The sequence below is a fragment of the Rosa chinensis genome, chromosome 6, assembly GCF_002994745.2.
Source record: "Rosa chinensis cultivar Old Blush chromosome 6, RchiOBHm-V2, whole genome shotgun sequence".
Lineage (NCBI taxonomy): Eukaryota > Viridiplantae > Streptophyta > Magnoliopsida > Rosales > Rosaceae > Rosa > Rosa chinensis.
Window position 1 is genome coordinate 42,692,110 of NC_037093.1, and position 25,593 is coordinate 42,717,702.

Sequence of the window (25,593 nt, forward strand, 5' to 3'; positions counted from 1 at the left end):
ACTTTCTTATCTTCCTATTATGGAATCCTTGTTGTCCGTTCAGTGTAATCATGAAGACCTTGCTGTCTAAGAAGGAAGTGGGAAGTCAGTGCCTCTGCATCTCGTGGCCACACTTCAACCAAACTGAAGGAATCTTGGTGATTGCTTCCTCCTATATATATAGGAGTTCTGTGGTTCTTCTCTGGATTGAAAATAGTTGTTCTTTTCAATCCCTTTATTGTAAAGGAGTCGTTCTCTATGTATTTCTATTTTGTCAAACTGGTTTGTTCCAGGATTGAGAACAGTTTGAAAAACATCTAGTGAGTCTATCCAGATAGGATTGCCGCGGTTAGTGCAATCCCAGAGTTGTAAACAAGTCAGTCCAGGAATGATTGTCGCGGTCAGTACAATCCTTGTGTTGTGACTTGTAATCTGTTTTTTCACTAGTGATTTGGTTTGGTCTTTCAAGAGTTAAAGGCCACGCAGATGTTTTCCCTCGATAGGGTGTTTACTGCGTTAACAAAAATCTGTGTTCTTTATTGCTTTAGTTGGTTTGTTTGATTGTTCAATACATTCTATTCAATATCTACTATCAGGATTGATCACCCAGTTGCAATCCTAGAGAAAGTTATTTTTTGTAAGTCTATTCACCCTTTCTAGGATCTTCAATTGGTATCAGAGCGGGTCGCTAACCTGTGTTAGTGTGTTCCTCTGGACTCCTAGAATGGATCGTGATAGAGTCTCTAGTTCCATTAACTCTCCTCCATATTTTGATGGGAAAGATTACTCTCAATGGAAAGTAATGATGATGGCTTTCCTGCAATCTCAAGAGGATAAATTATGGAACATTATAGAGAAAGGTTGGATAGAACCAACTAAAAGGGAAGCTAAAACTTCAAATCTTATTCCTAAACCGAGAGGTGAGTGGACTGTTGCTGAGCAATCTGATCACAAATGTGATACTAAAGCTCGTTATAGCCTTTTCGCTGCCTTGTCGGATAAGGAAAGAAAAAGAATTACAAATTGTCCAACTGCTAAAACTTCTTGGGAATTACTTCAAACCACTCATGAGGGTAACAAAAAGGTGAAAGCACAAAAACTTCAAAGCCTTGTGCTTGAATTTGAAGAAATGACTATGAGAGAGGATGAATCTGTTGATGACTTCCATAGTCGCCTCATCAATGTTACCAATCAATGTCATGGGTTGGGTGATCCTATTATAGAACATAGAATTGTGAAAAAGTTTCTTCGAGCTCTTCCTCCTAGTTTTGAGGCTAAGCAAATTGCCATTGAGGAAGCTCAAGATCTTGATTCATACTCATTAGATGAGCTTGTGGGAAATTTGAAAACCTTTGAGTCAAAAAGGAGAAAGGGTAAGAAAGAAAAAACAATTGCTCTAAGCCCTTTGAAGAAAGAGGAAGACCTTTCTGATTTTAATCTAGAAGAATTTGCTCTTCTCACAAAACAGTTCAAAAAATTTCTTAAATCTGCAAGGTCTCTCCCTTCTAGCTCTAGAAATTTTTCTAGTTCTACTTATTCCAAAAGAAATCAGAATGATGATGTTTCAAATGACAAATACTCAAAGTCCTCAAAGTTTCTTCAAAAGAAGTCTTTTGGTGAAAAACCAAAATGTTTTGAATGTCAAGGATATGGTCATCTTGCTGCTGATTGTGCAAACAAAAAACTTAAGTCTCAATCAAATAGAGCTTTTAAAACCTCTTGGAGTGATAGTGAATCGGAAACTAAGTCCGACCATGAAGAGGAGGATGTTGCCCTTGTTGCTACCACTCAAAATGAGTCCTCAGATGAATCTGATGATGATGAGCACTCTGAGGAGGTAGCCTCTAACAAGTTCGAGCAACTGTACAAAGCCTCAAAAATAATGATTGGAAAGATTGAGGAATTGAATAATCAACTTGCTGTTTGTGAAAACGAAAAAACTGGGATCGCAGAGAAGTTTCAATCCTGCAAGAAGAAGTGGGAAATTAAAAGAAATGCATTGGTAAGTCAAGTGGAGACTCTGCAAGAGAACTTGAATGCTCAAATCAGGTTAGTTAATTCTCTAACGTTTGAAAAAATCTTTCTTGAAAAATCCTTACATGATTCTCAAGAAAAGTTTTCAAAATTTTCAATTGGATCTGATAAGGTTTCCAAACTGATTGGAATGGGCAAAGTTGATAGGGATAAAAGGGGTCTTGGTTTTCATTCTGGAGAAAGCTCCTCTAAAAGGCCAACTATTTTCGTGAAAAGTAAATTGTTGCCTAAAGAAACTGTTCCTAAGTCATCCAAAAGATTCATTCCCATTTGTCACTATTGTGGTATCTCTGGACACATTAGACCAAGGTGTCATCAACTCAAAAAAGGTCCTCAAAAGTCTACTGGATCTCATGAAAACTCTTTGCTTCTTTCTTTACAGTCATCTCTGGAAAAATCCTTGAAAGAATTTGGAAGGATTGCTAAACTTGTTGCAATCCCTAGAAAAGAAAAAACTGTTTGGAGAAAGAAAAATAAGTCATTTCATCCACTTACCCCTGCTGATTCTGAACCCTCTGAAATGTGTCTTATATCCTCTTTTTCTTTCTCACAAGTTGAAGAAAATGATTCCATTGCTACATGCTTGGTTGCTCTTACTGCTCTTTCATCTAGAAGAGTTGATACTTGGTATTTGGATAGTGGGTGCTCTAGGCACATGACAGGTGATAAAAACTGGTTCTCATCTTTCTATGATGAGGTTATCAATGGTTCTGTCACTTTTGGTGACGGAAAGAAAGCAAAGGTTATGGGAAAAGGGATTGTAACTGCTCCTGGTATCCCAAATTTAAAAAATGTGTTGTATGTTGAAGGACTCCAAGCTAATCTTATTAGTGTGAGTCAATTGAGTGATGACTTTGAAGAGGTTAGATTCAATAAGCTGAGATGTCTTGTTCTTGATGGTAAGGGTAAGAGTGTCATGGGTGGACTACGATCCAAAGATCATTGTTATTGTGTTAATGCTAATGATTCTATCTCTTCTCAGATTTGTCTTAGTTCCTCCTCGACTGAAGATACTCTCAATCTTTGGCATAGACGCCTCTGCCATGTGAACTTCCAAGACTTGGTGAAGCTCTCCACCAAAGAAGGGGTAAGAGGTTTGCCCAAATTGAGTGGGAAACCAACCGGTATGTGTGAGGGTTGCAAGCTTGGTAAGCAAACTCGTTCTTCACATAGGGTCACTAATTATGTGTCTACTTCACAACCCTTTGATTTAATGCATATGGATCTGGTTGGACCTGTTCAAACTAAAAGCTTAGGTGGTAAGAAGTACATGCTTGTTCTAGTCGATGATTTTTCTAGGTTCACTTGGGTGAAATTCTTGTGTGAAAAATCTGATGCTTTTGACAACTTTCAAAACTTATGCAAAATGATTTCAAATGAGCAATACTCTTCAAATAAATGCATTGTAAGACTTAGAACTGATCATGGAACTGAATTTGAAAATGCGTTATTTGATGAGTTTTGTAATGATATGGGAATTAAGCATGAGTTCTCAGCTCCCATAACTCCGCAACAAAATGGTGTTGTGGAAAGGAAAAACAGGGTTTTAATTGAAATGGGAAGAGTTATGTTAAACTCTGCTGGTCTTACTCATACTTTTTGGGCAGAAGCAATTAGCAATGCTTGCTATACCATCAATAGGGTCATCTTTCGATCGGGAACTGAAAAAACTCCTTATGAGATTTTGAAAGGAAAGAAACCAAATGTTATGGATGAAACAAATGTTGAACGACTATGGTTTCCCTCAAGGTAAGTTGTCAATCTTTTGTGACAACACTAGTGCCATTAACATCTCTAAGAATCCTGTTCAGCACTCACGCACAAAACATATTGATATTCGATATCATTTTATTCGTGATCTTGTTGATGCAAATATACTTGAGTTGGAATTCATTCCCACTAAAAATCAATTGGCTGATTTGTTTACAAAACCTCTAGACAACCTTCGTTTTGAGTCTCTTAGGAAGTCTATTGGAGTGTGCTCTACTGTTTGAATATTCTCACTCGTATATGCAGGCTGTATGTTACATCTTGTATGTGCTGCACTTAGTGTAGGATGTGAAAAAAAAAAAAAAAATTGCATAGTTTCAATCCTGGTAAGAACTGACCAAGTCTTGATCTAAGATCAGAGGATAGTTTGTTCAAATTTCCTTCTTCCTTGGTCACTCAAGGTTCTCAAGACTCTTTGCATCAGCTTTCTTTTGTTCACTGCTCTACTTGTGGTTGAAAAGTCTATTACCTTAAAACTCTTGCACCTAAATCTCTGGTGGGATGTCAAATTGTGCTAAGTTTTTATGATGGTTTGAGATGAGTAGTTTATGCTTCTTTGTGAAAATTTTTAGAGAAGCTTGGCCAGACTATTCCCAAAGTAAACGGGCCTTGGTCGTGGTGAACGATATGAGGATTGGGAAGAAAAGGGAATGGTTTGGTCACCCCGGTGGTATTTTTCTTGTTTGATATCCTCTTTTTGACTCGAGTTGATATGTCCTTAGGAGTGTCCTTGTTACACTTAATGCCTTAAAACCAACTGGTTTGAGAGCCATTGACATAAGACTTGTTACATGGGTCAAAAATATGGTTTCGATAGCTCAAGCTTAACAAAGCCAATGATTATGAGCTAAATTAAAAAAAAAAAAAAAAAAAAAGGGAGTGATAAGGATCAATGAAATAAAATAGGACTACATCTCATTCCTTTGTAATCTCTTGTGTTTCAATTCTTATCCCTTGGATGGTTTAGCTCAAGGTTCTCAAAAAATTCAAGAGTCATGACATGCTACAAGTCATCTTTGAGCCGTGTTTATACAAAGGAATTGTCACATTGTCTTGAGTTTCTCTGTGGGATCTGGAGGGATTCAAAAGTGGTCTGCAATCCTCTGTGGCTCTTTGCCTGGCTTGTTAAGATAAATCTGGGTTTGACTATGTCCTTCATCTTTTGCTTGCTTGCATTTTGAAATTCTCAATAATTCCGCTGCATATATTGAGGGGGAGTATTCATTGATACATGTGGTCTTCCTTGTGTTCTTCAAAATTGAAGGTTGTTAGTTCAAAAAAAAAAAATGTTATCCAAGTTGGCCTTTTGCATTTTTTCTGCAGATTTTGTGCTCTTGAATGGATGTTTTCTGTTTCTGTTGATAGCGTTTTCCCTTTGTCATTCCTAGACAAAAAGGGGGAGAAGTGTTAGGGTGCGTTTGTGCCTTAATTGCCCATGCTTCACTTGGTATTTCTTGTGCAATTGTTTCAGGTAGGCTTGGTTTGCAGCTGCTATCTAAGTGTTAGACTAGCTTTTGGTTGCAAAATAGTGTTTTGTTTAGGAATGCCAAAGGGGGAGATTGTAAGCATTAAAATATTGGCAAGGAGAGGTAATATCCCATTGAGACAAATCCGGATGAGGAAGAAAATCTTGGAGAGGTAATATCCCCTTAAGATGGATCCGAGTGAGGAAGAAAATCTTGGAGAGGTAATATCCCCTTGAGATGGATCCGAGTAAGGAAGAGATTGTTAGTATTAAAATGTTGGCATTCTTAACTAAACACAAAACTCTACCCAAAGTCCCATGTGCAACCAAATACGTACCAAATTGTTTAATTCTATGGCTTTGGAATAATCTGACAAAGCATGAAATATGCTTAAACTGTAAGTGTGTCAGTTCCTCTTCAGCATGCTGAAGGATACCGCAGCATGGGCTCTCTCTCTTGCTTGTACTTTCTTATCTTCCTATTATGGAATCCTTGCTGTCCGTTCAGTGTAATCATGAAGACCTTGCTGTCTAAGAAGGAAGTGGGAAGTCAGTGCCTCTGCATCTCATGGCCACACTTCAACCAAACTGAAGGAATCTTGGTGATTGCTTCCTCCTATATATATAGGAGTTCTGTGGTTCTTCTCTGGATTGAAAATAGTTGTTCTTTTCAATCCCTTTATTGTAAAGGAGTCGTTCTCTATGTATTTCTATTTTGTCAAACTGGTTTGTTCCAGGATTGAGAACAGTTTGAAAAACATCTGGTGAGTCTATCCAGATAGGATTGCCGCGGTCAGTGCAATCCCAGAGTTGTAAACAAGTCAGTCCAGGAATGATTGTCGCGGTCAGTACAATCCTTGTGTTGTGACTTGTAATCTGTTTTTTCACTAGTGATTTGGTTTGGTCTTTCAAGAGTTAAAGGCCACGCAGATGTTTTCCCTCGATAGGGTGTTTACTGCGTTAACAAAAATCTGTGTTCTTTATTGCTTTAGTTGGTTTGTTTGATTGTTCAATACATTCTATTCAATATCTACTATCAGGATTGATCACCCAGTTGCAATCCTAGAGAAAGTTATTTTTTGTAAGTCTATTCACCCTTTCTAGGATCTTCAGAGTGAATTTCAATAAGACTTGAGAGTGGGAATGCCAGAAGAGGGACTGTAGTCTGAGGAGGCCTCATCGATCATAGGAAGTCTCCCCTCCAAAACATAAAGTTATTTCGAATCTTTTGAATTGTGAGTCCTCATCAAAACTACCAGTCTTCCCCATCGCTGCATTCATAACTTCCCTTGACAGACACTGATTGTCATTGTGATGAACGGAGTTCATGACCTCGTAAAGGAGAAATATGTTCCTGCTGGATTCAGTCATGACACTTCACCAATAATCATAGAGTTTTATAATTTTCACTAATTTCGCAATGTCAGCCAACTTTTTGTAAAGTTTCACAGTGATAATTGAAAACACGGAAAAGCAAATTAAAAGATGGATTATAAACCTTAACCTCAACGATGACTCATTCCAACCGTAACTCTTGTGCAATTATTCTCAAGAGGTATTCTCGATCTCCCACTATTCTTTTAATAATCACTCTTCTATTAATCCATATATCTTTTAGTTTATTTAAATAAACAAGTATTAGTTGGGTACTGTCTTATTCCATCATAAACAGACCAAAAAAGGCCTCCAGAAAATAAGTCTCAATTAAAACACTAAATTCTTCATGTGTGAATCACTGATAACCGGAAAATAAGTCTCAATTCAAGCAGTTTATATTCTTACAGTTTGATCAAGCGATCTCCTCCCAAAGACAGGAGCCAATGGGGCAATCTTCTTCCACGCAGTCGCGCACATCCTACATCACATATGATTGCATCGCTTGATTACATATATGAGGGAGTAAGAGAAGAGATCAAACAATGTATATTAACTTGACTACAAGTCTACAACAACACCACCTTGAACATGTTATGTATACACTCTTAATCCCACCTGGAATTAACCTAAACCAAACTCAAAGAAGTGATCAAATGAACATGCGTGATCAAAGAAGGGTGGATCGGCAGAGCTAATTTAATTGGAGGGGAAGCTCAGCTATCTTTTCCCAAGATTTGAGAGTTTTGTCTTTGTAGTTGATTTTGTACAATGCAAGGCGAGTTACGGGGAAGCTCAGGCTAGTAATGGTCTCATCCAAAACACTAAGGGGGGTGTATTGTATTTGGATTTGTGTGGAGTTTTTTTAAATGATAGACTTTTTCAAAAGTCCATGGATTCTATAAAAAGTTCATAGACTTTTATTAATTTTTTAAAAACCATTGACTTTTACTGATTTTTAGCACAGATTTTTACTGATTTGTAAAAATCTACAGACTTTATATGAATGACTTATGTAGATTTCACAATACTTATAAAAAAGAAAAACCAAGCTAGTTTATTAGTCAGAGAATAAAATACGATGCCATAGCTATGTTAACTAATGACCATTAGCGTAGGAATCAGAGAAGCTCAAATAATGTCATGAAACAAACATATAAGAAAATAAAAGAAAAGCCTCCAAATATAATCAACCAAACCAAAACATATCCAAAAAAGAGAAGGGAAAAAAAAACACATTGATGAAGTTTCATGCCAAATAAGCAGACGTCTTTGAAATAATGATATGATTTATTCTTCTCCCTCATTTTCACTTTCTTGATTGTCATTGTTTTCATTGTTGGCATTTGGTTGGGCATCTGTCCACATATGAGTAGCAATACTCATTCTCCATTCATTAGCATTCTCTCTTTGCTGATCTTGGGTTTGAAAATCATCCTATTCAAAATTATCTTCGTGATTGTCTATCGGATCTTCTTCTGGTTCAGGAGGAAATTCATCTGAACGACATTCCTGTCGAAGAAAATTGTGCAGTCCTGCAGAAGCCAAAACTAGTTCTGCTTGTGTCTTATATAAAAATGGTGGTGCTGATTTGAAGATTGTGAAACGCGACTTAAATATTCCAAATATTCTCTCAATTACGTTCCTCAAGGAAGCATGGCGAAGATTGAATAACTCAATTGCATTGACAGGATGATTTCCTTCACCACCAAAATCTTTGAGGTGATATCGAGTACCTCGAAATGGAGCTAGGAACCGACGTCGATTTGGGAATCCGCAGTCCCCTAAGTAATATTTACCTAATAATAAAAAACATGTGCAATTAGTATGTTATATATATGTTATATGACATAAATTGTAATAAGTACTCTGAATTTTTTTATGCATGTAAAACTATACCTGGTGGCACTTTGAGTCCATTTCGTCTAGAAATCGCATCATTCAACACTTTTGAATCATGAGCGGAACCCTCCCATCCACTAATCACATATATGAACTGTAAATCAAAGTTACAAGCTGCTAATACATTTTGTGATATCTTCCCATGGCGATTTCGATATCTGCTTACCTCACGTCCAACTACCGTTGCAGGAATATGCGTGCCATCTATAGCTCCGACACAATCCTAAAATAATGAAAAAAGATATCAATAGCTGAAAAGAAAAAATGAAATAATATCTTCATTACTGTACAATGAAATAAATAATTAACCATCCATAAAAGTTGCATTGCTTACCTTAAAGTAAGGATAGAACCTTGTACTTTCTCTTATGTTAGGTGGTATGGATTCAGGTTTAGCCATAAACTGTGGTGCTATTGTATTCAAAGCCTTCAAGACTTTGTTGAAACTTCTACTAACAGCAAAATGAGATCGCTCAAATATCAGCCGAGCTTCACTGTATCGATTATTTTGGCCGACAACTAGTAAAAAGGTTGCAAGCATTTCTTCAACACAAATGTGTCTTGTATCCCGTAAAGGTGTTTTCGCTTTTAGGATGCTACATAATTTTCGAAACACGTCAGGATACATTCTATACACATCTCTAAAGATTTGAGGGTCTCTGTCCAATATGTTGTGCATATATATGTATCCACTTGATGTCACTGGTCGACGAGTCAGCGGACGTCTAATATGTTCACCACGTATGCTGAACACAAGTTCGTATAACACATAAATCACTGCTTGTATTGCCATTAATAATATCTTAACAGCCTCGTAAAACTGCTCTTCCTCTTCATCAGCTCCATACATGTCCATTTCAGACATTGCTAATAGAGAAAGCACCTAAACATATTTATAAAAAAAATATATCACTATTCATATTAACATTCATTCAAAAGCAAATCAAAAATCATAAATATTCAAACAAAAAATCAAATTGTAATTCATAACATACCAGTTTAAAATCATTCAAAACAAGCTGCAATTCAAACAAAATAAAATCAAACTCCATAACTTAAAATTAATAATAGAACATAGCCTATTGCTTATTAGGTGTCGCTAGCGGAGATTGACCCACACCTATTGCATTTGTTTAGAGGTGATCCAATTATGTCGTTGTTCAGGAGTCATCTTCAAGAAGAAATCTTGCTTTGCTTTAGTATTAAGCAAATCAAGAGCCATAAAGCAAGCCTCATCAGTTAATCCTGGGGTCTCGTTCATAGCATCCAAAAGATCACTCTCTCTTGATTCTCTCTTCTCCATTAAGCCACAAATTTTATCAAAACTTGTGACAATTTTACCAATGCCACTTGATAAGTTTTCTAAAACCTCAGCCTGACTAGTTGCCCCCTTTGAGCCGCTATTATTTTCATAGTCAGTCCTACTCCGTTTTCCTTGAGTCCTGCTATGTGGTGGAGCATCTATATTGGTACCTTGGGAGGGTTGTTGTGAAAGAGATGGCGAGTTTTCTTGGTGTGATGACTCATTTTCACTTTGCACGAACATGTTAGTATTTCGATCAAAAACTAATCCATCAATTCCCCAAGGTCCGTTTTCTTCCGCTCCAAATGTAGAGGCATCTGTATCATCACCTAAACTGATTGAGCCCATTCCAGTTGCAGTTCCATTTCCAACTGCAATTTTCAAGTCCTCATAGTCTGGAAAAGTTTCTGACCGAAAGTGCCCATGCGTTGGTGTGACTAGTAGGGAAAAAAAAATACACGTGTCAATATGATGATAACCATTTGAAATAACTATAAATCTAAATTAGAATAAAATGAAAAAGCAATAAGCTCACCTTCAAATAATCTGCCCATACTTCATCATCAGCAGTGAATCTCTTTGTGATCGGATCCCACCCAAATCCAGAACTATGACGCATAAGTTGAGAGTAATTGGTGTATTGTTTCTTAAACCATTTCACTCTACTTTGGTAATGACTAAAACTTATTTCACAACCAAGTTTTTCCTTCAGTTTAGGAAGTAGCTTCGCCTCTACTGTTTGTTTGCTTATCACACCATTAATATCACACAATCCAAGTTTGGCGCCTTCAACCATAAGTTGAAGCAAAACATTGCTCTCTTCAGCATTCCAAGTTTTGTAATCTTTTCTTTTACCATTCCCTTGTGAATCTCCCATCTATACGATTGCGTAAAAGTAATCATACATGCAACTTTTATCAATCAAAACATTATAATTCAGAACAATATAAACATAAGGGAAGTATAGACTGGAAAAAAAAAAAATTAGAAGTCCAAGGTACATGGCTCCACAAAGAAACAAGAAAGATATTAGACCCCAAATGACAACCCTTCTGTTATCAAGACGCACAACTATCAGGTGTGTATATCAATATAAACATGCACCAATGTCCTGTTTTCATACTCTCCTAAATTGCTTTCTAACACAACAAAATAATAAAGTAAAGAAGAGTTGCTGGTATCCTTCATCAGCTTGAATCTATTCATATTAAGAGCAATGATTTTGGCTACTAGGGATAAGGAATCATTCTGGTAAGAAGCATTACTTCAAAACGTATGCAAGGTTTTTTTTTTTTTTTCTTCTTTTCTTTAAACATGCATTAAGCATACAAAAGGAACCAACTCAGACAATTGGGTGCAGAGACAAAAATAGCAAATTTTGATACATTGTTCATATTGATTATTACCTAGCCAACTTCTCTTTGATTAATTTTTCTTTGTTTCATAATTCATTCAATTACATTTTGATCCACACTTGTTTGTTTTTTATAGCATGCCATACAATATGATTATAAACAGTACTCATAAATTGCACAAATCAGACTCTCATAACCCCAGAACTTGATCACGATCTGTTTCCATGGGAATTTGAAGGAGAAAATAAAAAGAATCTGAATCCTAAAGAAATTGAGGTCCATAAAGATGACAAAACTGAATCAAGGTACCAGACAACTGTCATCATGGCAATTTGCCCAACCAACATGAATCAAAACTCCAGAACAATATTCCTATCTCTCAGCTGACTACAAACTTAGCTGAATTAACTCTTTGAAGATTCAGTGATCCTATTTACTCAACCTACTACTCTGTAATCCCAAAGTAAAATTTCTAACATTAAAGCTCTGCTCAACATACCCATAATATTCTCAAAGCATAAAAAAGAACACTAAAATTTTAGAAAAAGAAAATAAATAACCTGACATAATTTTATCAGCCATTGCCGACTTTAGTGGTGGCCAACATTGGCTTCAAATTGAAGGGTTAAAGCAAAATTTGAATGAAAATTAATAACTCTGTATAGATTCACCCAAAGCTTGAACCAAATCGCACCTCTGACATTACTATCATTTTAAGAAAGTTGACATGAGATTGTCAACATAAGTCCCATTTCAATGCAGGGTAAAATCACACACACTATTAGGTATAGAAAAGAAGTTCTGGCATGAAGGAAAAAAAAAAAAAAAAACCACCCACCGTTTGGCTAATCTACCCGAACTTAAGAGCCACAAGGGCAAAGCAGTAGCAAAAAAAAAGAGAACCATGCCATATAGGACAGCAACAAATACAAAAGAAACAGAAAACCTAGCGAGAAAAACAAAGAAGAAGAAACATACGCAGCAAACAAGCGACGACAATAGCAATAACCGCAATAGTATGCAGGACTATGAGCGAACCGTAAAAGCATTAGGCATATACATTATTTGGCTTTGTTTTAGGAGTTGATGATAATATTAGGGTTCCAAGCATCACAATTGAAAAAAAAAAAAAATCAAATTCAATAACAACAATGAACATGTTAGGTATTAGAGGTTGATATCACAAAATAATAGAGAAAAGAAAAAAGAAATCATGAAAGAGAGATGATGGAGGACCAACCTTGAACGCGCAGAGAGAAGAACTTTGACAGACTTTTCCACGCTCAAAATCTTTGCTCTGGTGGCTGGAAAAATATTGGAATTTGGTATTTATACTTAACACTACAAAGTCCATGATTTTCCATGATTTTCTAATTCCGTATGTATGAATGATATTTTGAATACCCCTAAACTTCTATTCATTTTTAAAAGTCCTAATTGAATACCCCTAGACTTTGGTGGAATTCATAAAGATTTTTTAAAATCCTAATTGAATACACCCAGACTTTTATGGACTGTTAAAAGTCTCTATTGAATACACCAAGACTTTTAAATTCCATGGATTTCTTTAAAAGTGCCAGTAATTCTATATACAATACACCCCCCTAACTTTATCTCGAGCTTTCTTCCTCTCCTCTTCTGTCAGCTTACCGTAAAGGAGGCTCAAATAAGGCACACCAGCTGCAGAAATATATGTAGACATAAATCAATACTCACAGGAGTCATAGTGGTGCTATTAAGGTCTGAAAATTTGCTTCTCTGGAAGGATAAAAGTTCATCATGTATAGTGACCCAGAATAAAGACCAGATTAAAACAATATTCACTATCGATCTCTCATGTTTCATAACAAAAACAAAACGTTAATACAGACATGGGTTGAAACATTCTGGAGGCAGTGCCCTGACTGCCCTCCCATTAGTTAAAACTGCGATTATATATGTGTGTGTAGTGATGTAAGAAAGTTTCACAAAAGAAAAAAGAAACTTACGGAAACGCAAACCCCATTTATGAGAGCAGCATCTAGATATTTCTTTTAACTGCATGCATGAGAAACGAAACTATAATTTGAGTGGTTAAGGAAAAGACATGGACAAGTAGATGTAGATTTAGAGTTGTAGGTTTTTAGACCTGGTGGGAATAATGGATGCGGAGGCAAACGCACTGGTAATAGAAAGGGCGAGCAACGATTTCATCTACTCGAGCAGTGAAGGCAGAGATACAACCAGGCGGGTAGGACTGAATGAGGGTCCTCAACTTGTTGAGCGCGTCCTCCCTCGTCATACGGATGGACCCCACGATCGGAAAATGGGGCTCGATCTCCGCCGGTGCCCCGCCGAACTCGTCCCGGAGGCCCAACATCACCTTCTTGATCCGATCGGACACGTCATCCGGTGGAATGGCCCACACCGAATACGAACCGATTGCGGTTGCATCTGTTGTCATGATGGATGAACAAGGACAAGGAGAGGAAGGAGGATGATGGCCGTGGCTAGGATTTGAGAAATATGCGAAGAAATAGAGTTGGCACTTGGTAGGGGTAAAATTGGGTTGGGAAAAAAAGTGACGACGTCTAGTCGTCTACATCTATTTAAAAGAAAAGAAAGAAGAAAGAAAGAGACGGTGTCAACTAGGGAGAAGTTGATAGCTATCAGAAATGGCCGCCCAAAACTCGGATGTGGAGGAACAAATACTATCGCTTTTGCCTCCCAAAACTCTGATGCGATTCAAGTTGGTCTCCAAACGGTGGTATGCTTTAATCAGCAATCCCAGGTTTGTAGATAAGCACCTCTCCGATTTCAATTCCATGCATAATAATCGGTCCACCTCCGTCTTTATAAAGCGTTTGGTTGTTAATGAGGACACAAAGGAAAGCGAGACTCTGTTCTCGCTGCTTAGTTTTTCCAATTGTAGTGATGATGATAGTAATGATGGTGGCGAGCCTGCTAGCTTTCTTTTGGGTGTCGAGGATATGGAGATTCCATTCCCAATGACTAGTCTAGACACCACTAGGGGCGAATCACTTGAAATTGTAGGCCATTGTAACGGGATCATATGTCTGAGTATTTCTCGCTCTACCAAGGTGTTTTTATGGAACCCGGCAATTAGAGAATTCAAGCTTCTACCCCCGGAACCATACCTTCCACATTGGACCAGAACATGCTCAACCGCGGCGGATTATCCCAAAGATGTTGTTACCATGCCATTTTTCTCAGACGATCCGGTGTTCGGCTATGATCCTCTATTGCAAGATTACAAAGTCGTCGAGATTGGATTTCAAGGAGCATATCGTGAGGAAGATAATTATGTTTTTCATCCTCCCCTAGCAGCGGTATACACCCGGGGCACTAATTCCTGGAGAGAGATCAGTACTGATTCTTTAGAAACAGAAACTACTAACCTATGGCCTGGAAATTTCCAAATGTACTTCAACGGGGTGTGTTATTGGTTGGGAAGAGAGCAATTGAAGGAAGGCAGTATTTATGATTACATGGAAGAGGAATACGTTAGGAAATTAATCATTTCGTTTGACATGAGTCGTGAAGTATTTCATGACATACTGTTACCATATCAGTTGATTAACCCTCCATGCATCACTGTGTGGAATGAATCTATTGCTCTTTTTAATTTGCGTGATAGTGGTGATGCAGATTCTTCAAATCTTTTGCCTTATAGTGATGCTTCAGATGCTGCTAAATTTGAATGTTTGGATATATGGGTGATGGATGGCTTTGCTGGTGTCGAATATTCTTGGACAAAACACTTGACTCTTGAGCTCAGAGAACAACCATCTCAGAGCATATCGTCATTCTGGTGGGATCAGACCACATTAGTGATGTGGAACCATGAACTTCTCATGGTGTCCCCAAATAGATCTATAGTGTGTTATAATCTAAGTTCCAGAAGGCTTAAGTATCTACCAATTCAAAGCGGCTCAAAGGACCGTGAAGCTGTTGCTGTTGTTTATCTAAACAGTATAGTTTCGGTCGTGGGAGACAAGAAGCTTCAGAGCAGAGAAAATGTAGCAATGTAGCTATGGTTTAGTTGATAATATTGTTGTCCTATACTCTTCTCCCTGGTTTGTTGAAATAAATTACCAATTTGCAGTCTGCGTTATACTTGCCTTGTAGGCTTTTGATTGATTAGTTGGAACAATGCGATTGCCGACCTTGTTTTCTGTTGCTTATGGAGGACAAATTTAAGCAAAGCAAATCTTAGCGTTCTTCCCACCTTGCTAAAAGTCCTAGCTGAAGTACTTGACCTTCGAGAGTATTGAGTCAATACTCACTAGCTTTCATAAATTGTTTTAGCCGATCATATCTCCAAATGAGAATCAGACCCCTCTCAAAAATCTTCAAATCATACTCTATTATGCAACATCCTTGATTTCGTAGAAATGCTAGAGACTGGAGAGTGTAAGCGACATGAAAGCAGATTCAAAATGATCTGAGAACAGAAAGAGACACTTATAATGGGTTCACATTGCCTTGTTAACAAGGCACTCAAGGAAAGCGCTGTGGACGCAGCTTTACTATCTGGAGCATATGCAGGGGCAAGTGGCAACAGCCCTCGGAAATTACATCCTAAATTGTGATATGTTAATTTTTTTAGTAGAATTTTCATCTGATTCATTGGTTATTTTGAATATGCATGCAGACAATTCTCGTACTCTTTTCAAGGTGTTTCAATGCTTGTCACCTTTTTTGCAACAGCATCTTGTGTTTTTGGTGGCTTGTAAAATTGGTTTTGGCAAAACTTCATTTGTTCACAACATACCCTTCATTCAAGGTACATGTTTTTGAAGAGGTTTCTTACTTTGTTATGGCTGATTAAATTCCAGTCCATGGCGGGTTGTAAAAAAGGCCAGTAAGTTTAAAGGAAAATATTGTATAAACTATAAAGTTTAAAGGATGTTGTCTGAAAATTTTCCTTTTGGTAATGGGTGAATTTAATTGAGAGTCAATAGACCTAGGGGCGGAATCAGGATTTGTATCTTGGGGGGGAGGGGGGGTCCAGTTATAAACTAAATTTACACGTATAACAGTAATTTTGGTAGTTTTTTTGTTTTAGAAAATTAAAAGAGTTCTTTAATCAAAATGACCCTATCATGTAAAGTATTTCATCATTAAGAAACATTTATTGAATATGTCCCATAACCACAATTAAATATTCAATCGTAAAAAAAGGAAATTCATTTTAACGCCAAAAAACACTTAGAAATTAATAGCGAATCAAATATGATTATTGTTTGCTTTTTTCTCTTAAAACTTTCCTTTCAAACCCTAAGCAACGGTGGGGAAGTTTACTGTACTTGGAACATTTCATGTATTTTGGTCTAACTAACCAACCAAAATAAGTTTCCTCTTTTTGTTCAGTTTTAACTTATGTAGGATTACATTGTGAAGCTGTGGGCTGAGCTTTTTTTTAAGGGGGGTGGGGGGTCCAATCATATGAATTAACACAGTTCTCCTCGTCTTATATGGTTATATTAGCTAGTAAGACTGAATATGCAATAATAGTAGGGGGGGTCCAGACCCCTGCAGGCCTTTACACAGTTCCGCCCCTGAATAGACCTCTTAAAATTTTCAAAATCAATAACATCTTCATTGTTCACTCATTATTGACCGGATTTGACCCTCAATAAAATTTTTATTGACTTTTATTGGATAGCAATAATATCCTTTATTGGAGGTTAATAAACCTCCTAAAACTTTAAAAATCAAGAACGTCTTCATTTTTTACTGATTATTGACGCTCAATAAAGCTTTTATTGAGGGCAAACTTAATAAAACTTTTATTAGGGGGTAATAACAGCTTTTATTAGGGGTTAATAAACAACTTTTATGAGACAACTTTTATGAGATCTCTGCCGACCTCCGCATGGACCTTCGGCGACCTCTCAGGTGACCTCCAACGACTGGCGAGAATACGACAACCTGCGGCAATGTTCTAGTGTAAGTATAAGATTTTGTACATGTTGGTTGTTGGTATTCCCATAAAAAGCAAGTGAAGTATATCATGTCATTTCATCACTGAAAAAAGCTGAAAAAGTGCTTCAAAACTAATCTCAGAGATGTTTCAGGTAAATGCATTTCATGTTTTGCATATGCATTTGGATTGCAACCAGTGTTGCATTCTCCGAGCTTGTCCGTGGTTTTAGGTCGTCCTTATTTGGAATGTATCTTTCTGGTATTTAAATATTGATTAGAAAAGATATTTTTCAGCTGGTTAATTCGACTGTTTAAGAGTATCAATCCTAATTAATTTAGAACCGTTTTAAACTAATTGAAAATCTTTCCTTAAAAGATTTTTGTTTTCCTAATAGGAGTCAATTAGGTTAGAAACATTGATTGAGTAGGAATCTTTTTTTTCTCCATATAATTCTTAAAAAGTGATCTAGGTTTTTAGAGCTTTTTGGTGTGAGATTAGTGGGCATCTCATATCAGCACAAAAGGTGTTCTTGCTTAGCAAGAAAGTTTCATGTATGCATCATTAAAATTACTATCCTTGTGAAGTGATTCATTGCTCGTACACTTGCATAATTCTCTTGAGATCAGTGGAGAAGTCTGTGATGTAAGAAAATTGAAGGTCGTGGTCAATACCTTTCATTCATGTGAAGAAGATAGAATAGGGTTGAGTCAAACACATCATCGAGGAAGTCTAGTGATTGTAGCCGTGGTTAGTGCTACTTTTGTTTGTAAAGAAACTCTTTCTTCACAATTATTGGATTGTCTTTCATTTGAGATTTCAAGAGTTAAATCCCTGCAGTGTTTTTAACCTCAATTTGAGGTTTTCATTGGGTAAACAAATTGCTGTGTTTATTAAAAATTTCTATTATCAGTACCTGTCAGGATAGCAACCTTGCTTTCAATCCCCAATATCCAGAAAACGTTCATCCTAGCATTTTCAATTGGCATCAGAGCGGGTTCTAAAGCTTTTTAGTAGATCCGAGAACATGATGAAACGTGAATGTGACAGAGCCGCTAGTTGGATAAATTGTCCCCCATGTTTTGATGGTGAAGATTACTCTCAATGGAAGATCATGATGAGGACATTTCTCTATTCTCAAGATGAAATTATGTGGAACATTGTTGAGACTGGATGGGAACACCCAAACAAGACTGAAGATCCAAAGATGAAGGATGCTAGTTCATCTACAAGAATTCTTAAGCCTAGAGAGGAGTGGACTCAAGATGAGATTCATGATTGGAAGGGTGACTTCAAAGAAATAAACAGTATTTTCACAGCCTTGTCCAAGAGGGAGAGAGTTCGTATTAGTCACTTTGAAACGGCTAAAAAGGCATGGGATATTCTTGAAGTTACCTATGAAGGAAATAAAAAGGTTCGCTCTCAAAAATTTCAAATACTTGTCTTAGAATTTGAAAACATGGCTATGGGTGAAGAAGAGCTAGTTGATGATTTTCATGCTCGTCTTCTAAATATGACAAGTCAAAGTCATAGTCTTGGAGATCCTTTTGAAGAGCATCGGATTGTCAAGAAAGTTTTGATCGAGGTCTCTTTCATCAAAGTTTCAATGCAAACAGACAACTATAGAGGAGGCTCAGCATTTGGACACTTACTCTCTTGATGAATTGGTAGGTAATCTCAAAACCTTTGAGATGAGGATCAAGCCCAAGAAAAAAGTAAAAAAATTGCTTTCTCTTCTGTTAAAAATGAAAGATGTGGATGATAGTGGTTCTGTGGATTTTGCCTTACTAACCAAAGAGTTTAAAAAATTTCTTAAAAATAAATTTTTTTTTTATAGTACTTCAAAAAGTTTATCTGAATAAAAAAAGGGGCAATTATTTGAAAAACCTAAATGTTATGAATGTTAGTGGTGGTATTGGTCACATCTCTTCTGATTGTGAAAACATAAAATATAGCTCACGACATGACAGGGGTCTTAAGTCAACTTAAAGCGATAGTGAGGAAGATTCTCAAACTGAAAATAAAGAAGAGAACATTACATTCACCTCCTCGCTTCATCGTGAGGCATTTGATGATTCCGACAGTGAAGGTGAGATTTTTGAAGTATCTGATGAGGAAATTAATGATTGGTGTAGGGAATTGTATAGAGCACCAAGAGTGATGCTCAAAAGAAATCTCAAGCTAGAGAACGAGATTGAGTATATTAGAAAAAGAAAGGAAAAGGCAAAGCTAAACCTTGAATTAATCATGCCAGAAAAAATGGGAAGGTGAAAATGCATTGCTTATACTGACAAAATTGATGCTTTGCAGGATGAGATGTAATCCCAAAATTGGGAGGTGGAGCATACTGAATTGATTGACAAGATCAAGACTCTTCAGGTTGAAATCAAAGCTCAATCGAATTTAAATGTCTGATACGCTAAAAACAAGCGCGCAATTTAACCCTGCAAGATGTAGTTGTTAGCAATATAGAGTAAGCAATGATCGTTCGATGCCAGAGATTGAGGGTAACCAATTAATCACAAAGAAAAATAAACTAAGCTAAACTAACAAAGAACACAAATCAAACAAACAAAGAAACTAACTAAAAGAAGAACAAGACGCAGAAAAGGGAAAAAAGGAGAGAAAAAGCAGCAAAATAGAAAAAGAAAAAGAAAAAGAAATGTTTTGGGGGTTTTTATATTTTACGGAAATAAAAGGAAAACAAAGAAAGCAATTTCGATTTTAAAGTTGAGAAAAGATAAGATGGAGAACATGTTAGAGACTCGGAAATCCACCACCAATTATTTTCGAACAATGTTAAGTTAACCTAGTTTCAATTACTAAGGTGTGAACAGAAATCAACCAAGAAACAAGTCGGAGCAGATCATATCCCTTATTAATGTTTCCCTAATTACTTAGTCTACGTGAACGCACAATAGCTAAGCCTATCAAATATGCAATCAAGGTATAGAACGCTATCCTATCAACAACACATATAGTGTCAACATATTTGAAGCATTAAGATCTCATGGAAACGATTGATTATAGAGTTGCAGTCTAGTGTGGAACGCCTACCTAGCATGCTCTTCTAGTTGTTTAAAACATCAGCTTTTGTTCAAAGCTTTGCATACTTGTGGATTAGAAAACAAGACCATTAGGTGAATTATTTTCTAAACCTAGCTCCAATTACATGCATAAATCCTATGTTGGCCACCATAAAACAAACACATGCAAGAGTTTTCAATCAATCAGAGAAAAACAACCAATCCACACCAAAGATCAAGAAACTAAAATTAAACAAACATATGTTCTACATAATTGGGGCTTCAAACCTCGCCCCTAACAAAAAGTGACTAGCCACACATCGTCTTAAATTCAACAAATAAAAGCATGAGTATTAGATTACAAGATGATAAAAACCGTAAAAGGGAGAGTATGAGAGCCACGAATTCACTTTTAGGCAGCCTTAGATGCAAGCACTCCTTCAAGATAGGTCACGGCAGAAGCTTGATGGAGATGGATGGTGATGTGCACGGTTTTTGCTCTTGAGGACTTGGGAAGTTTAGACTTTGTGTACTAGGGTTTGGGAGCAGAAGATGGCTCTGTAGGATGGTGCTTTTCAATGTGTTCAGAGCCTCTATATATATAGAATACACAGCCCAAGTTTCCTTTTCCAATTCTGCTTTGAAAACCTCCCCTAGTTGCTTGAGGATTACTCTACTTGGTGCATAATTAAATGATTTTCAAGCCTTAATAATCTTCCCAAAATCTTGATGAATCATTCTAGGACTCTCCTTCATATTTTTAGCAGCAATAACCTTCCAAAAATGCCCTGGAAATCCGTCCAAAGAAGAATCTAGGCCAAAATGCCCTGTTTTGACTAGGATTCAATTTCTGTCTCTGAAGCTTCCTTCTTGGACAAGGAACAACTTTGTCTTGACAAGTTTTTGGATGGTTCTTGACTCACACGTGCTCTATGACATCACAGAATCTAGAATGATGAATAACCTTCTGGAAAAATTCCAAGAAAATAGTCGGAAAAGATCTCCCAAAAAGCTTCGTGAAAAGCTGACAGTTTCTGCCTTATCGGGAAGCATACTTCGACTTTGATTTACCACTGCCTCGTTGACACTTATGACCAGATCTTTGGCTCTTGTTGAAGTATAACATCATGTCTTTAATGTTCGCAGGCCCTTTCTGAAAACACGAAGCTGGAATGGTGCAAGAATTGCTCCTCAAAATAGTTCCCAGAAAGCTGATTATGAAACTACAGTTTTCTGCTTTGCAGCAACTGTTTTGCACAACTTTTTCCGTGGACTTCCCTTGTAATTTCCGGCCAAAAGGTTTATCAAAATTGGTCCTTTGTATCAGTACTTCATGATCCATGGCTTCTTTGTTCCCTTTCAGCTCCTATTTCTCTTGAATCACTCCACGAACTACCTAAAAAGAAAACAAAGTTAAAACTGACTTTTTAAAGGAAATAGCTAAGAGAAGTATAGAGGATTGCACATTATATTTGTCGCATTTATGCTTCTATCAATGTCTCACTAACCTTTGAAATTGAGAAATTGCAGGCTAAGCTTGAAGAATCTTAGGAAAAATTCAACAAATTCTAAATAGGATTAGATTTGGTTTCCAAAATGATTGAAATTGGAAAACCACACAATAACAAGAAAGTGTTAGGATATGAAGATGCAAAATCAGAAGGCACAAAAATAAACCATTTTGGCTTTGTGAAAAGCATGAACTCGAATGTGCAGTCTAGCTCATCATCCTCAAAAGACAGAGAAGTACCTGGCTCAACTCTTCCTCAAAGGCCAAAATCTAATTTTAGCACATCTACCTCATCAAAGGAGAACTTAAGTAAGTTCTGACATACACACCTCTGTGAGTCAGCCAAGGTATGATAAACTCTCAAAAAAATTTGTACCAAAGTGTCACCACTATGGTAAAATAGGGCACATTCATTCTAGATGTAATCTGCTATACAAGAAATCCTAAAAACTCAGGAAATAGAAAGAACCCAGCTCTACAGCCTCTTTGCAAGCTGAGCTGAAAGAACATCTAAAATTGATAAACAGGATTGCAGAACTAATTGCAATCCCAAAAGAGCAAAATTTGAAACAAAAGCAAATCTGGATTGGCAAAGGGTTCTAATAATTATTTTTCTGCTCATATGGATAGTTTTGATAATATTCTTGAGCTTGCCCTTATTCCTACTGAACATCAATTGGCTGATTCATTCACTAAGCCCTTAGATACAGCTCGATTTGAATCACTTAGAAGTGCCATTGGTATGTGTTCTAAGTATTGATACTCTCACTTTGCTTGATCCATTCTACCTGCATTCATACTGTATGATCTCATAGTAGTAGGGGTGCATTGCTATTTTTATTTCTGCATTTTTGCTTTCTGGAGAATCAAGAATGCATGTGAGGTTTGTATCCCAAAATGTCTAACATATCAAATTGAACTTAGATTGACAAAGTGTTCTGATACTTTCCTTAAATCTGATTGTGATGAGTTGAGTAACATGTTTTGAATTGGTTTTTGCATCACTCTGTAATCTTGAGCTTGAACAACATATTCTCCATCACTTTGTATTCTCACATGCACACATATACTCCTTTGTGGTGGTAAGTATCTTCTTGGTTGATTGGACTTAGCTCACGTATGTTGAGTGTGCAAATATTATTGTTGCTCCCTGTTAAAAAAAAAAAAGGGTACAAATTTTTGGAGCAAGAATAGGCTACTCCGTTTCGATATTTTAGGGGCCCTAAGTATCGTTCGTCATTTGAGAAAATTTTCTTCAAGGAAGTGTTAAATGACATTAAATCGAGTTCGTGGATATGTGGTACGCTCAAATCAGAGTTCGTAGGAAGAAGTTATGGATGAAAAACCAAAAGTTACTGTTTTGGGAAGTTACTATAAATAGCCGTTTACCTTTGGTAAGTTTTCATTTTTAGAAACTTACCCTAATATGAAAACCTATTTTCTCTCGCTTGGACCTGCGAACCAGGTTCTCCTCCTCTAGCTGTTGATCGAGGCACCACTGGTACTATTAGAAAGCTTTCTCCATCCTCTATCGATTTGTGGTGGTTTGGTGACATGTTTTGAGCCATAGAAGGTGCAGCAAGGCGGAGAAGGCAGTGCTGTGGATCCGAACAGCAATCTGGCTAGAACTTGCTTTTTTGGCCACCTCCGACAACGATTCTTGTCAAATTTTGGGAGCCTATGAGATGCTGATCAAACCCTCCAAACGGCTTGGGACGATTCGAAGTATGAAGGGAGAATCAAGCTTCGAAAGATTTTTGGGAATTTTCGGCCTCTCCCCTTTTGAGGTATACTCTGGCCATTTCATGTATTTCTGGACTGTGTGATAGTTATGAAAGTTGTCGGGCGTTTTAGATGAAGATTTTGGCATAGGTATTGTGACCCAATTTAGGGTTGGGATCGGCGACGTGTGTGGGCGCTTCCGGTCTTTCCCGGTGGGTTGCTTTGGTTTGTTGGGTTGAGTTTATCGTTATGGACTTGTAGATATGGTTTAGGTAGATATCGGAGAAGGTTGGGACTGATCGGAATTTCCAAAGTTTAGAATTTCTGGTTGTGATTTGAGGAGATCTGACCGTTGCATTGTTTTCAATTTTCATTGGAATGTTAGGATAATTAAGTTTGCGAAATCCTAGAAGTTTGGGTTGATTTCGATGTGATATCGGATATTCGACTAATTGCTTGTGCGGGGGTTTTCAGGTTTCGTTTTAGAATTGAATTTATCTTCGAGTCGTCATTTACAAATTTGATTTGGGAGCAGATTTATATACTGAGCTACCGCTTGATGGAGGAATTCCTATGTGTAATCGCCTAAGTCGTATTGTGAGTGGACCTTTGAATTATTATTTATTCACTTATCGTTTCATTTATCGAGCTTATTATTTGGATTCTGATAATATTTGGTTGAATTATATTTTGAGTATATGATTCGATTTCAGAAATTTGATTTAGGTTTATCCCGTGGATTGATTATGATTTATCTTGGTTATGATTTCGAAAATAGATTTGTGTTACTATTTTATTTGATATTGAGGTTTCAATGATTTATCTCGGAGAAATGGTTAACATTTGGAATTATGAATTCACTTTAATCTCGTGTATTTGTTTATTGGTTCGAGAGTATTTTTGGCGTGTGGGACACGTCGTTGATTTAATTATTTTCTCTTCAAATTTTTCTAAGTATGGTTGGGAATTGTAAAAGTGTCTTCATTTGCGAGATATTGGGGAAGCTTTATAATTTTATGAATTTATGGATTTACTGGTTTTCAAATATGTCTTAGGTTGCTTTATTTAGGCTCCTCCTCTCGTAGGTTGCAGTTGGGTATTTTGTATAGGCATCTTCCTCACTTACTTTGTGTTTGTGAGTTGCAGTCTAACACAGAGCCTGGGAGGCTCTGACCCGAGCTTGGGAGACTCCTTCATTGTATGGTAATATTCATCTTCCCCATACTTTATGTTTATTCTTAACCAACGGAGCTGGTATGTTTTCAGAGATTTCGAGTTTAAAGAAATATTTTTTATAAACCTTGCATGCATCGAGGTTTTATAAGTTTAAATACGTGGGAAAGTATTAAATTTTACCTTATTTAAATTATCTTGATTATTTATTTTTGTCCACTCACACAAATGTGTTTTCCAATACTTTCCCTTGGGCCCTTCGGTTTCAAATGCCCAATTTGCAGACCAGATTAGTTGAGGTCGGCTTACATGAAGTCGAGGCATGGTCAACAGCACAGTTTCTGCATATTCATCTTTTTTCTATTTTCCTTGTTTACCTTTTGTATTAGAATTGCTCTGATAACCTGTGAGATTAATATTATTAAGTTGAGACTTGTACTTGTGAAATGGGAGATGTCGTGATGTGGGGAGAATGGTGACTCCATGAGAATAAGGATGGATTGTTTAGAAGTGTAAATGTGTTTTCTACATGTTTTTGGTAGTCCATTTTTAGGAGTGACGCTGCTGAATTTTTGGTAGAGTTATTCCTAATGTGGGTCCTGCAAGGTCACCTAGGGTTTTAGGGTGAAATCTAAGGCAAGTCCTATCACCTTGATACATATATAGTACCCTAAAGTCAACTGAATTGGGAGTTGCTGGCATAAAACTTGTTACATGGGCCTTAGTTTTCTTGTGAAAAAATGTAAAAAATTTCATGATGTGTGAAAGGCAAAAGAAAAACTATTGTAAGGGGAGATTTGAGGTACTTGTGATTATTTTCTTTCACTTCTTATATGTGTTCTATTTTCTCTAATTATGAGATTCTTACACACCCCACTTTGAGCTATGTTCAGTTACACAACAAAGGCATAGAATACTCAATCAACTAATTGCTTACTTTGTTGTTGTCAAAAACTCTTCACTCATGTGACCTTATCTTATTGTATTTATGTTTGAGGATTGGTGCCAACACTTTTGTCTAAAAGGCTACACTTTTGTCTTTGTCAATTGTACA

General features: G+C 36.9%; 4 protein-coding genes and 1 long non-coding RNA gene across 5 annotated transcripts; 2 read left to right on the forward strand and 3 right to left on the reverse strand.

The window, feature by feature from the left end:
* The first annotated feature begins 703 nt into the window (after nt 1–703).
* Nucleotides 704–4,063, forward strand: LOC112171370. The gene is made up of 2 exons (XM_024308568.1): nt 704–3,762; nt 4,030–4,063. The coding sequence occupies exons 1-2, from the start codon at nt 704–706 to the stop codon at nt 4,061–4,063; spliced, it is 3,093 nt and encodes a 1,030-aa protein (XP_024164336.1).
* Nucleotides 4,064–7,304: 3,241 nt separating this feature from the next.
* LOC112174820 (cyclic phosphodiesterase) lies at nt 7,305–13,737 on the reverse strand. The gene is made up of 4 exons (XM_040509619.1): nt 13,311–13,737; nt 13,171–13,219; nt 12,791–12,862; nt 7,305–7,450 (listed from the first exon to the last, which is right to left on the reverse strand). The coding sequence occupies exons 1-4, from the start codon at nt 13,623–13,625 to the stop codon at nt 7,317–7,319; spliced, it is 570 nt and encodes a 189-aa protein (XP_040365553.1). The 5' UTR covers nt 13,626–13,737; the 3' UTR covers nt 7,305–7,316.
* On the reverse strand, nt 8,228–8,925 carry LOC112174821. The gene is made up of 3 exons (XR_005802343.1): nt 8,859–8,925; nt 8,522–8,747; nt 8,228–8,421 (listed from the first exon to the last, which is right to left on the reverse strand). It is a non-coding gene; the product is annotated as an uncharacterized LOC112174821 (long non-coding RNA).
* LOC121050205 (uncharacterized protein At2g29880-like) lies at nt 9,084–10,878 on the reverse strand. Its single transcript, XM_040509618.1, has 3 exons — nt 10,363–10,878; nt 9,520–10,264; nt 9,084–9,407 (listed from the first exon to the last, which is right to left on the reverse strand). The coding sequence occupies exons 1-2, from the start codon at nt 10,379–10,381 to the stop codon at nt 9,645–9,647; spliced, it is 639 nt and encodes a 212-aa protein (XP_040365552.1). The 5' UTR covers nt 10,382–10,878; the 3' UTR covers nt 9,084–9,407; nt 9,520–9,644.
* A 49-nt stretch (nt 13,738–13,786) lies between the features above and the next one.
* Nucleotides 13,787–15,264, forward strand: LOC112169070 (F-box/kelch-repeat protein At3g23880). Its single transcript, XM_024306009.2, has one exon. It carries the CDS (start codon nt 13,837–13,839, stop codon nt 15,211–15,213), a length of 1,377 nt encoding a protein of 458 aa, XP_024161777.1. The 5' UTR covers nt 13,787–13,836; the 3' UTR covers nt 15,214–15,264.
* The last annotated feature ends 10,329 nt before the right edge of the window (nt 15,265–25,593 follow it).